The following is a 14342-nucleotide window of genomic DNA, read 5'->3' on the forward strand; positions in this document are numbered from 1 at the left end:
GCACAGGCCCAGTTCTTCTGTGCTGTACATGGGGTCATTAGGAGTTGGAGTTCACTTGATGGCACTAACAACGAAAATGTTAGGATGTTGAGTAAAGAGACAAGTAGTTTTTGAAATAAATTCTCTGTTGAATTTTTTAAAACATTTATATTTTACCTTCTCATAAATAAAATAAAGGATTATAATTTAAAGTGTTAATATGAACTGAGGGTAAACCTGACATTTCAAGTTTTTTATGTAAAGTAGAAAAGACAGTAGGTTTATACTGTGAAAATGATGTATTAAAGGAAGAGTCCAATCATGCTTTGAATGTCCAAAACTAGGTTTTGATTATATGCTTATTCATTTTAAAAGTTTATAAAACTATTAATGGAACATTAAGAGCTTGTGATGTATGAATTATATCTTCTCATGTTAGTAGTTATGTAGGCAAGATTAGCATATCTTCTTACCTTATTTGATTGTTATATGGATCAAGTAATAGATGGGTGGCATAGTGCTTTGTCAACTATAAAATCTTGAACAAATATAAGAAATTATTATGTCTAAAAGGAAAGTTGTTAAACTTAAAAATAATTCATTAAACGTATTTTAGAGTTAATTAGGGTATACTTTGAGTAGCAATTTAAGGAAAAAAAGTCGTATTCTTGAATTTTCAAATTCTCTCTCAAAATAGATATATTATTATAAAAATATATGAGGCAATGCTTTACTGACATTTCAATGATAACTTGCTTTATAGGTCCGTTTTCTTTTGAAATGCTGCCATAATTAGTCTAACTAATTCCCATATTACTGGCAACACAGCCGTACCCAGAGGTGATATTCAGAATTAACTGCCTAGAGAGCCTATGGCTGGTTCCTGACACTTACAAAGCTCAGACCTTCCCAGAGGCAGTGATGTAGTTTGGGGCTTCTCATCCTGGCATATAGTATTCCCACAAGGGGATGAAGTTGGTAAGGGAATATTTAAAGTCACAGAATTAGCATAACCATCTACATGACACCCCAATTTTACTCAATGGTAAGTCATATAAAACATTCCTTATATATTAAAACAGGCAGATATATTATGAAATAGCCAGATTTTTACACATTGCTAATGTAAAATGGAAAATCCTCACTATCATTTAACCACTCTGCTGTTTGCCCTTCTTCCGCCACACACACACACTCCTTCCCCTTTTCTCCTTCTTCCTCTCTCCCCTTCACCGCATCAGTGTGTTCAGACTTCTGCCATTAGAACAGAAGTACATCAGTGCAAAAGTTTGAGAACTAAGGTAATAAAAAGACGTTGGTCTTTGTTTTGTCTTGGATTTAAATCCCAGCTCTAAAATGTATTAAATGATCTGTAGCAAAGTATTTAACCCCTCGGGCGTCTGTAGAATATTTATCTCTTAGAGTTAAAGTAAGAATTAATTAAAAGGGTGTCTGTAAATCGTCTGATGCATAGTAGGATCTTAACAAATATTAATCCTGCCTGTCCATCCATTTCTTCTTTCCTTGTGGGCCATATTTTCAGAGTACTCTTGTCCTGCACAACAATCAGGTTTAGAGTACATACCAAACAAGATAAAATGATAGCCCCCCAGATAAGATATAATAATCAATTCTGAGTTTATAATAAAAGATATTTAAATAGAATTGACTAGCTCTCAGGATAAAAAAAATTGAACATGAAAGTCAATTTGCATAATTAAGAATTTCTAAATCAATATTCTATGCTTGGAAATACTGGTTGTATATGCGCATTTTCAGTATTAAAATTACTGTTTGAAAATAAGAAAAGGATAAATTGCTTTTGTATTGCAGCCATTGTTTAGCATCCTGGTGTAATAATTTTCTGAAGCTATGCTAATAGCCTGACTTAACTTGTCTCCATAAGAAATCTGGGTATGGTGCATACCCTAGCCTGTGGAGTACTGGGTGTATAAACTTCTTAGAAAGAGAAATAAGTACTTTTTAAAGAAAGGCAAATGTAACTATGTAACTTGCCATGATAACTAATAATAAAACATAGGCTTTTGCGGGGCGGCAGGGAAGGGGTTGACAATACTGAAGAACAATTTATCTAAACATTTACAATGTAAAATAACACCGGTCTTTTTTTTTTTTTTAAATTTTCATAATAATTTACATCATTGTGAAATTTCAGTTGTACATTATGTCTTGTCTGTCACCACATAAGTGCTCCCCTTCACCCCCTGTGCCCATCCCCCACCCCTTTCCCCTGGTAACCACTGAACGGTTTTCTTTGTCCATGTATTTGTTCATATTCCACATATGAGTGAAATCATCTGGTGTTTGTCTTTCTCATCTGGCTTATTTTGCCTAGCATAGTATCCTCCAGGTCCATCCATGTTGTTGCAAATGGGATGACTTCGTCTTTTTATGGCTGAGTGGATTCCATTATATATATACACCACATCTTCTTTATCCAATCATTGGTCAGGAGGCACATGGATTGTTTCCATGTCTTGGCTATTGTGAATAGTGCTGCAATGAACATAGGGGTGCATATGTTACTTTGGATGGCTGATTTCAAGTTGTTTGGGTAGATACCCAGTACTGGGATAGCTGGGTCATATGGTAGTTCTATTTTCAGTTTTTTGAGGAATCTCTACACTGTTTTGCATAGCGGCTGCACCAGTTTGCATTCCCACCGGCAGTGTATGAGAGTTCCCTTCTCTCCACACCCTCTCCATCATTTGTTATTTTCGTCTTAGTGATTGTAGCCATTTTAACAGGTATAAGATGGTATCTTAGTGTAGTTTTGATTTGTATTTCCCTGATGGTTAACACTTGTCTTTTTGAAAATCTACTTTATTAGTTTGGGAACTCGTTGTTTGAATCTACTTGGCTTCCAGCAGTTCATGGGAGATAATGATATGACATCAGACTTAGTTGATGAAGGAAAGGAATTAATTAGACGAGGTAAGATTTGTCTTTTAAAATAAATGAAAGAAAAGTACTAAGACTCAAAATACAAAATTAATGTTTATATAGTTTGTAATTTTTAATTTATCTTAAATTATAAATTAATGTTTTTTAGCTAAAAATCTACATACACCCTTCATAGAAAAAATAATTTGGAAACAAGCGATTGTTTCATCTGTCTTTAAGAAATTCTGCAGCAGTAATTATTAGTGTGTCTGTAACTAATTAATGCCCTTGTGTGTGTTGGAGTCATGTTTGCCTTGAAATAGATTTGCCAAGTTCAGTACAACTATAAAACACTTTCATTTAAAGAACCGTCAGTTCAGTACTGCATAGGAAATCATTCAAGCCAAGGCTGGTTTTTAGAATGTGATAATCATTAACAACCTGTTAGGATACATGGCACTCTGCTAGAATCTAATCTCAAAACTGAATGTATCTAATTTCCTGATGTTCAAGTGATGGTAGGATAGGGGAAAAAGAAAAACGAAAGTTGAGTTTTGGGACCTTGGTTCTTAGCTAGTCTCCCTCCCTGGCTCTGGGCCTTTTGTGTGGTCGTAAATGTAAGCCAGAACGTCCTGTGTGGCCTTCTCGTGCTCGCGGGAGGGGGTGTCTAGCTGGTGGGACAGGTCTGCCCCTTTTCGCATCAGACCTTCTCTAGACCGCCATATCCAGTGCTGGGCAGGATTGGCCAGAGTAAGACTGACAGGAGGCATTTAGAGAAGGACAGTCAGAATTATGAGTCTGTAGAGCATATCTTATGGGAAAAACCACTGAGCATATAGCCTGAAGAAAATAAGGGAGAAGACTTTTATGCAGAAGGAAGAGAAGTATGGACTTAATTTAGAAAATTAGACATAAGGAATAGAGAAGTTACAAAGAAACAAATTTCAAGTTATCATGAGGAACTTTTTCCTCACTAAAACTATTAGACAGAGCCTGAAGGCCGTCTCCAAGAAAAGTAAAGAAGGTGTTCTTTGTGGAGTTAGGAGACCTCTAAGGTCCTTTCCAACAATAACCTATTACCTTTGACTTTGTAGTAATTTAAAGGAAATTGGTCACATAGCCTGATACCTTTACTTCAGTTACTCTGCATCTAATTAAACCATGTTATACCAAATTTGACACCACTTTTCTGTCTCTAGAGAAGAGAAAAAGGCAAAGGCAAGAAGAAGGTGAAAATCGAAGAAGAGTAAGTATAGTATTTGTTAAATTGCTGTAACCTAAACCTTAATGTGAAATATCATAAGAATCTTACTGATTTAGAATAATTGGCTAAAGATCAAAGAACATTGGGAAAATGACATAGGACATATTTTTAAAGGAGGATAGTTTTACTGCTTTTAGACGTACGTGCTAGGTGTCCTGTTCTAAAAAGCCATTAGTGATAAATTACTTTGTATCCAAAATCTAGCAGTTTCTTGCCTAAGGTAGGTGCTCAGTAAATATTTGTTGAGTGAATAAATTCATGCAATCTTGCTTTTAAAATAGTTTTGATTGCTTTAAAATTGTTTTGCTTTTTTTGTAACATGACATTAATTGTATTGTTCTTCAATTTTTCTTCAGTCTTCTATTTGCTGAGGCAAACTAACCTCCTCCTAGAGAGTAATAAGGCAAAAAGTTAGAAAAATCTAGTCAAAATTATCACAGGTTTTCAATACCTGGGTGTGTCTGTACTGGAACCATGAAGACTTAGAAGAGACATGATAGCTGTCTTCATATATTTTAGTGTGTGTCTTGTAAAGGGAGACTTGTTCTTTATTTCAGAAGGCATGACTAGGACCAAAGAGTGGAGGTTACTGCAGATAGATTTCACTTCTCTATGAAAATTTCTAACTTCCACAGCTTAGCAAAACTGCAGTGGGCTGCTCACATCTAGAAATTTCCATTTCATCTAGTAAGAGAACCAAAAGGCCTCTGACTATTTTAGAATGAAACCCTGTACTGCATGGGAGGTTGAATTAGGTGACTTCTAATGTTCCTTTCAATTCTAAGTATTTAATGAGTAGAGTCCCAGTTAATGTGGTTTTACTGCACTTAAGACTATACACAATTTCATCTGAGACATTATCTAATTAGGTTGGTATACAGCTTTAATTTTGCTATTGAAAATGACTTTTCAGGTCTATGATATCTGTAGTTTATTTGGGTGGAAGAAAATTTTGTTAAAATTTCATTAATTAGTATGAGTTCTTGTAACTTTTATGTGGTCAAGTTAAGCTTATTGTAGTTGTAATATTGTTTTGACATTTTAAATAGAAGAACTGGATAACTTAAAATAATCATGGCTAGCAAAAATGTCTATAAATGTGTTCATTTGTACAAGTTAAGTTTAGAGACTGTATTAAAATCATGTAGAGATAAGAAAAATTACTGACGATTTTTGAAGGCACTATGCTAATTATGCTATCTGATCAATTTATGATGAAAAAGAATTAAATTATAATCTATTGACAATGATGAATTTCTGTCTGTGAGTTCTTTTGTTATATATTCTTTTATATTTCTTTCCTAGGAATGGAAAGAACGCTATGGACACAATAGAGAAGATTCTACTAGAAACAGAAATGTTCATATTGATCCAAAAGAGTCAAACTTCTCAGATATTAGTGCCAACCGCTGTAAGTAGTTTATCTACTAGTTCTCTTAGAAATTTTCTTCTTGGGCTTGCTTAAATAGAGACTGGGAATTAGGCTACCCATCCAGAAATGCCTTTATAGACTATAAACGTGGCTCTGCAGTGACTTTCCTATCTCATCTCCCAGTGTATAGAAGGAAGAGGAAACTCAAATATGCATTCTGGTAGGAGAAGGAGAAACTGGGACAACAAATGAATAGATGAATTCTACTACCCTAAACAATATCAGTCCTTATCCCAGGCATGTTCTAGGCAGGTGCCTCTTTCTATTTACCTAGGGGTTTTTGGGTTTTTTTTTTCACTTTTCTAGAAGTAGATGTAGGCTATCTGTCCCATATCTATCAAGTATATCCCAGGGATACAGAGAAGATAAATTTTCTGTCCTTGGGATGCTCATAATTTAGTGAGGGCCTGATACCAGGCAGAAGACATTTGCCAGTGTGTTGGGTTAGGAAACCTCCCCACATCCTTGGCCCTGCCATATGTCCCTGAGGAGGTGGCAAGAAACCTATTTTTTCCCAGGACCCTGCACTGAGTAGAATGTAGAGGTTGTTTGTCTTTGTAGGAATGCTAAGAGAGTAGAAGGGTGCACACGTGACCTGAGGGAACTCAGCTCAGCAGATGGAAAAAAGAGTTCTTTATTGCCAAAGGATTTCTGTGATAAAGAAATACTTGAGTATTTAGGAATGAATAGTACTTAGCCAAGTGCAGGTGTTTTCGGCAGAAGGAAGAATGAGTGATGTGAGAGAACCTTTAGGGAAATGCGAGTTTTTCTCTGTATAAGGAGGCTAATAAGAGGGGAGACTACAGAGGTAGTTGGGAAACAGATATTATTGTGCTCAGAAGTTTAGATTTTATCCCGAAGATTCCAATCTGGAAAGCAGCATGCTCAGCTTTTTGTTTAGAAAGATAAATTTGATGACAACATAAAGTATGATTTCTAGGGAAATGAGACTCAGAAACCACTTTAATGTCTATATTGGTAATGCAGTCAAGAATGATGACGCCTCAAATAAGCAATGATCCTGGAAAGGAAGAGGAAAGCATGTGTTTGAAAGAAATTTAGGGTAGAAGAAATAGCAGAGAGCTAAAGTTTTAGTTAAAGCTGTGAAATAGAGGAAGTATTCTACAGAGAGATTTGGAAGCTTGCTTACCGTGGAATAAGAGTTAACAGAGTGGAAAGATTTGGAGAATGGAAGAATGGTTAAGAGAAGAGGAAACACAAAACCTTAGGAAGATGAGTTAGAGAGAACCTAGCGTATGGTAGGCAACCAATATTTGCTGAATGAATGAGAGAAAAGATGAACGGCAGAGTCCAAGAAGGCAAAAATGTGAGATGTTAAGTTTTCAAGAAGAGCTATATCATATAGTTCTTTTGAAACTATTGGACTGCTCAGAACAACATTATGAAAATTTATGTTGTTGATGAAGAAAACCCTGTCCATGTAGAAAAGGGCGAGTTAGTCCTCTAGATCTGTACTGACCAGGATGGTAGCCATTAGCTGCTTGTGGCTGTTGAGCATTTGCAGTGTGGCTGGTGCCTCGTGTTGAAATGATAATATTTTGGATATATTGGGTTATATTAAATATGTTAAAATTAATTTCACCTATTTCTTTTTACTTTTTAATGTAGCTTTTTTTTTTTAATGAGGCTTATATTTTATTTCTGTTAGACATTGCTGCCTTAAACTCTTGCCTTATGGGAAAAAGATTCACATTTTTCTTGAGGAGCTTGAGTTGATTACACCTTAAAGAAAATCTTAGCCAAGAAATGAGATGTAGCAGCCCCTAGATTCACTGTGGAACCATCTGAAACTTGATTTGATAATGAACAGTTTCACTGTTATGATACCATAGTTAAATATTAATTCTGATTCATATTATTTAAATCTTTGCTCTATAGCTGCTTCTCAGCTTAGACTAGCAACAAGGGAGAACTTTCACTTGTTATTTTCAATCATACCATTTATCATTTTAATCTAATTTTTAAGCAACCGGGTAGTTATCTTAATATTTTCTTCACAATCAAAATTCAAATCCTGAATAATCTCGATTTTTCTTTCTGTGAGTCCATAGACTGTGACCCATAAAGACAATAGAAAAGTAGCCATAATTCTTTTTCTTCTTTTGCAGCAGCAACCAAATATACCAGGGCTAATAATAGGACTGAAAGGGACCGAATAGAACTCCTCCAAGATGCAGAACCTTTGGATTTTAATGCAGCAACATTCACCGATGATCCTCTTGAATCTGAATCAGGAAGGTAAATGCCAGCTGTGTCATTGTGGCTCTAGCATTCCTCTGAAATTTTAATAACATACTGACATGACTACATAAGTAAACATAAGGAAAATGTTGTCTTTGCTAGTAAAAAACATATTAATCAACCTTTGATACCTTTTTGTATCTTCTAATGCTTTTATATTTTACAAATTGTAGCAGCCAGTGGTGGTAATTGAAATTGATATCTTTATAAACGATTAGTGATATTATAAATAAGAAAGAAGAATTGAAATCAGTAATAAGAATCTTAATAATCTTTATATGCCTATTCCTGACAATCCCATATATGACATTTATCATATTTGGCAACAGCTACATGGCTATGACTGGGTGTCAGACACTATTCTAAGCACTTTAACAATGATATTGTATTTTATGGTTGTAAATCCAATGGGATTTGAGTCCACAGAAGCTCAGTAACTTATCTAGAATCACACAACTTGTAAACAAGAAGTCAGGCATTCAAACCCTAGGACTCTGGCTGCAGAATCTGTGCTTTTAGCCACTGTTCTATGTGGAAATGATTAAACAAAAGAAAAGTATCATATGCATGAAGATATTTGCTGTACTATTGCCTGTGAATAGAAAAAAAGCTAGAATATTTTATTTATATTCAACAACCAAGAGTGGATCTCTTAAGTTCCATCCTGTGTATCATTTCTTTATCTACTTTTCAGGTACCAGCCTGGTGGACGATACCTCTCGATGTCTCACTGCAGAATATTTGATGATGTTTAATGTCTGAAAGAATTTATAGAATAACCGAGATCAACACATCAGTTCAGTCTTTATGAACATCTCTATGTCCTAGTGTTTACACTTTGCTCTCAGTGAAAAGTGTCAGGATGAAAAAGGCACTGAAAATTAATCACGTCTTAGTAATAGTTTATTGTTCGTTAAATAAGGTATCACCTTTTCTAATAGGATTTATTACATACCATTCCTGAAGTGTCTGCCTTAGAGTGGAAGGATTTAATTCATGATAAAGATCCGAATTATATGTTGAGAACATATAATTCAGTTTGTTTCAGATTAATTTTTTTCAGGAAAGTTGTTTTAAAGGTCCAAGGAAGCCATAAGTCATACCTAAATAATATTATACAGTTTTGTTATTGTGATTCACATTTTTGTTGTTTCTAAAGAATATGTTAATCCTGTATTTCCCAAAGAAATGGAGACCTCAAATAATAACCCTATTTACAAAACCTATGTCTTAAAACGAGGCTTACTTACCAGATGTAACTGAATGTAAGAAAGCTCTTTTTCAACTCTGTATGCAAATTAGTGAGGTTTTTGCATGTATAATTAAGATTCTACTTCAACTGACTGTTAGTGTCTTTAGCATGTGTATTAAAATTGGGTGATGTGTTATTCTTTCAGTCTTGGGTAGTAACTGGAAGTTGTTTTATGCTTTCGGTATTGCTTTGTAAAAGATTTTCATTTCAGAGAGAAATGTTCACCTTTATTATTTGTCATATTGATTTAAGTGTTGATCATTCTATTCAAGGAGAATCCTAAGCATTAGTGGTAAACAGTGGGGTTTTTTTTTAGTAGTCAGAGTCCCACAAAATTCTCTAATTTTTAAAGGTGCCTATTTATGCCTTTTGAAAAAGAACATCTGGTTATTCAAAGGTAAAAAGTAAATCCATTTACTGTATTACTAACACTTAAATTGTGGTTTATAGAAAACAGAACACTATATTAGAATGGAAATGTATAATAACTTGTTGGTTAGACATGCTAATTACTTTAAATTGATTTTTTTAACCTTTGTGTTTAAGCCAAAGTTAGGTATTATATTTTAAGTCATCAGTATTTTATTGCACAGTGAATATATTTGAGCACAGCATGCTTGCAGAGAGTTTTTTGTGTCCCTGAAATGTTTGCAACTCTTAGAGAATCTATGCTATGGGTTCACCCAATAGTGACTATACTTAAGCTTGCCCATGACAGTCTCACTTTAACATCTGTTATCCTGTGTAATTTTTAATAATGCTCACTTTCATTCTTAAATATCCCAGTTGAAGATGAATTATATCATCACCCTAATAATATAATTATATGTTTCTTGAAGGTAATGTTTCCCTGAATCATAATTTTAAATTTTTCATTTTTCTCTTTACTTAGTGTTGTCATGTAAAATTTTTAAAGACACAGTTCTCTGCAGATACTAAAAGGAATAGTGTATCATCCTAATTATCTAATTTTCTTCACTTTTTATGATCTTTGAGATTAGATCTCCTTTAAAATAATTATCAAAGGATAAATTTTACTTTCAATTGAAGGTCATGTAGACTGGCCATTTGAGGACACACACACACACACACACAGACATGTACACATACACACACACAGCCACAGCCTTTTATAGCCTTTTATTGTGAAGTGTGGTTAGAGAGCAAAAGGCCAGGAGTAGAGGTAATTTAATACAGTTTGTAATTTCATGATTGACCATCAAATACCTTGAGCAAATCATGTAACCTTTCAGTGCCTCAGTTTCTTTGTTTGTGAAATGAAGATGATACTTGCTATTTACCTACTGATCTACCTCACAAAGCTGTTGTGAGGATTTTGAGTTGATGTTTATATACTGGACTTTAAAAAGACAAAAGAAGTTGTTAGCTACGCTGTTTGCCTAGCGATAGCTGAAGGTGTTGGATGGGGAAACGATCACCCCAGAAAGGGGTCAGGTTTCTTATTATTACAGAGAAGCTTACAAGTCCCCAGTGCAAAAACTCTTTTTGCAGTAATTTATCAAAAGTCCTGTACAAATAGTATTGTTTTATTGTTTAGTCTTTGGGTTTACTTTGGAATATTTTCCTAAAGTATAATGTTGTTTCTCATCAGTTTTGTCATGAAACTCAGATTCTCTTGTAGAAGTAGAAGCAGAAAAAGAGAAGAAATTATCTAATTACTTTTATGGCTTGTAATATCCTAAGATAAATTGATAGGAATGTGTAAGGAATATACTACTTTCCTTTATTATTAAAATTTTTATGATTATAATTGAAGTATATCTAATAGTTCACAAACAATATAGATCCCTTTATGACTTTTGAGTTATTTCCAAAATAATTTTTGGTTGTTTAAGTGATCTGGAGTATTCAGCTTTTTAAGCAGAATTTATCTTACAGGATTTTATACACGATCATATAGGAAGGTCACCTGGCTAGGTAAATTTGAGTTCAGAAGGTAATAATTTAATCCCTGAAGACTAAGGTTATTACTGGGAACTAAGTTAATATTTGTTAAGCCACTTTGTGTAGAAAACTGTAGTAAGAACAAAAGGTTTCTGTTTTGAGAAGTTTGTTAAAATGTAATGACACCTACTGCAAAACAGTACTACTGAATTCATACACTTCACGTGCAAAGTACATTTCTTGAAGAATTAGTTCTAGCAGTTACCTTTTGATGTCTTTCTTACATAATAATAAATATATGATTAAATTTTCTAAATTAGTTTTTAAAATAATTAAGATATTCAGTAAGCCAGTAATTCACAATAACCATTACAAGAAGTAATAATAATCTATTAATTTCATGAATCACCTATAAGTTGCTAATTAACCTTTGTTATTACATCAATAATTTGTTACTATCAATAGAGCATTTCTATAAAAATAATTATTAAAATAAGAAATAAAGTATAAGCCTTATTAGAATTTGCTCTCTTACCAAGTGAATACAAGGGCTTTGGAATAATTTCATTACACAAGTGGCCCTCATTTCACAAGAGTGGTAAGAGCTAAATCAAAACATTCAAGAGTTTTCCATCTATAAAGAATAGATCAGAGAATGACAATCCAAACCTTCAAAAAGAAGTGCTGCCAATTGATTTGTTTTTGGACTCTACTATTTGATTTGATGATCAGTTCTTAAATTTACGCTGATTATGTACCCAAATGAAATTAAATATGGATAGGAAAGTCAATGTGTTTTAAGTATATTTCAACATATTAATGAAGGAATTTCATTTATGTATAATGACAAACCTCATTTTTCACACCTTTAATAGATTTAGGAAATGTTCTTTATGGTGTGTTGATTACCATTTTAAAGGAAAAATAAACTCTCCATAATTATAATTCACACTGTTCAGTGATGTGAGTTTTGTACTTGTGATTTGAGTGGACCGTGCCTGAAAATCACAAGGATAAGGATGCGATTGGCCTTCTGTACCTACGGGCTCCACATCCTCAGATTCAACCAACCGCGGGGTAAAACCCCGTGGAGCAGAGGGCTGACTGTAGGTACTTGAGCATCCACAGATTTTGGTATCCACGGGATGTCCTGGAACCAGTCCCCTGCGGATACCAAGGGACGACTGTATTTGCACTAGGAGGCAAAAAATGTCCCTGAAAAATCTTAACATACTTGAACCTCCAAAGTGTAATGGATTGTATTGTATTAAATTCTAAATGTTAAGATGCAAATGGATTTAGAGTTTTATCTTTCCTTTCTTCCTCCTTTTCTCATTCGTTTTAACCTTCCTTCCTTTCTGAGATGTCTCTTTATAATATGACTTTTAATGAGCTGACAGATTTTCCTTGTTTTGTGTACACAGTTGTTTTTGATGATCAGTACACTCAACAGGATCTAGTTCTGCCTACAAATCCCACTACTTGAATAGCAGCATTGCACCTAAAGTAGTAAAAGAGATTTTGCTAGACAGCTAAGCAACATCTAAATGTAAATGTGATGTATGCTGGCTCAATGTATTGGAGGGCACTTCAGTAAAATAAGTTTTTGTCAGTATAGTGTTTTGGCATAAAAATTTCCCAAAACAGTGATTGCTAAAAAAAAGCAAACAAAACATTAAGAACCTTGAGACCTCTTTTTATGAAAAGGAATTCATAAATAATATGCATCATTGTCAAAGTTTTCATTAGGAGAGGTGGGAACAATATAAGAGGGTTACAGGAGGCCTTCTAAAATATGAATTCCCTCTGTGTAAGGTACTTCTTTCTAACGCAGTGACTTTTTCCTGCTCAGTGACCTGGAAGACCAGATAGTATCATCCCCTGTCCCAACTCCTAGAGACTAGGCCCTGTGCACCATCTCCCCCAGCAAAGCAGGCATTAGCCCTGCCCCATTCCCAACCCCACTGCAGTGGGAACATGCCCTCACTTCTAATTCCTTTCATGTTGACCCTGGTTTTCCTAAAATTTTATTTCCATTTTCAAAAGATATGTCCATTGAAGTTGGTTGAAGCCTTGCTATAATTTTTAATTTATTAATAAAGCAAGAATATTGGCATGTTCCTCTTCTTATTGATATCCTAAAAGACATTTGTTTTTAACACTCTCCCTGGGGAGAATAACTTTTTCCCTCTGAAATTCTTTTCTTTTGTGGTTATCTTGATTTCAAGTCATTTTGTAAAAGGAGATTTTTACTGTACTTAGTGCAAAGGAGTAGCTTACTATGGCAGACATATGTAGGGTAAAGTCATAATTTATTAATCTGACTGTACAACACTGTTTTGAGTTGATATTATTGACCTAAATCTTGTCAACCTAGGCACTTAGAGATGTACATCTCGAAAGAATGCTGGCTGACATCTTCCCTACTTAGTACATCTAGTTGTAGGGGAGAGACTGTGTATTTATTTTTTTTTTAAGTAATCCAATGGATTTGTTTTTGTCTATATTTTGAAAACAACGTGAAGGATTTTTCTCATTTTAGAAGGTAGAGAACTTGTGGACCTGTCTTTTAAATTCCTGTAATCTAATATATATTTATAAATTATAGCATTGAAAAAAGAGCTCTAATGATGATGTTACTTCTGGTATTTAATTTTTATAAAATGTTTTTGTAAGTAACTAATTGTAGTATTGCTTTTAGGTGATTTAAAAATCTTTCTCAAATAAGTTCTGCCCAGAACATATTTCCTTAGGGCAATATTCTAAAGTTCAGTAGTCCAGTGTGAATTTGAAATACTCCTACATCTCTTCAGTATCTTTTTATATATACCAGTACCCAAGCAAAGTATACCAAAAGCCTAATTTCTGTGTTGCATTAATAAAGTACTTGTTATTTATCTAATTCAGTGGATTACGTGAAATAGAAGATCAGTCTTTTCAAATGTACATCTGATCATAATTTTTCAAAATGTTCATTTTTGGTGCATGATGCCAAATTTATCTTTAATCGTCCATTATGACCTGATATGTAATGACAAATGTTTTCCTATCTGACCAATGGGTTGTAGATTTACTATTTTTCTCTGCAGATTCTCACTACATTTTCAAATATATATTTGGAAAAAGCTGCAAAGTGCTACCTATAAGTAAGTTAGCATCTTTGGCCTTATCTATGCATAATGTTCTCTCAGTTTGGTTTTGACAAACTCATGGATTTGCAATTGCTTTGTAGTATTTTTAACTTATTGTGATGTAATGAATTTTTGGAATGTTTACTTGATTAGCTGTTAAAATATAGGAAATTATGTAGCTTTGCATGAAATAAAGTACATTTATATAAGTTA

At 33.9% G+C, this 14342-nt stretch overlaps 1 protein-coding gene across 2 annotated transcripts in view; it reads left to right on the plus strand.

Moving 5' to 3' along the window:
- LMBRD2 (LMBR1 domain containing 2) overlaps window positions 1-14342 on the plus strand; it is a 50976-nt gene extending 36634 nt beyond the window's left edge. The window contains exons 14-18 of one of the 2 annotated variants that reach the window (XM_008509217.2): window positions 2831-2934; window positions 4083-4129; window positions 5453-5558; window positions 7709-7838; window positions 8536-14342. In XM_008509217.2, the coding sequence (XP_008507439.1) occupies window positions 2831-2934; window positions 4083-4129; window positions 5453-5558; window positions 7709-7838; window positions 8536-8596 (448 nt within the window). In that variant the 3' untranslated portion in view covers window positions 8597-14342. The remainder of the gene's footprint in view (window positions 1-2830; window positions 2935-4082; window positions 4130-5452; window positions 5559-7708; window positions 7839-8535) is intronic. The other variant, XM_008509219.2, reaches the window with a different exon arrangement.

This window comes from Equus przewalskii, chromosome 20 (assembly GCF_037783145.1).
Source record: "Equus przewalskii isolate Varuska chromosome 20, EquPr2, whole genome shotgun sequence".
NCBI lineage: Eukaryota > Metazoa > Chordata > Mammalia > Perissodactyla > Equidae > Equus > Equus przewalskii.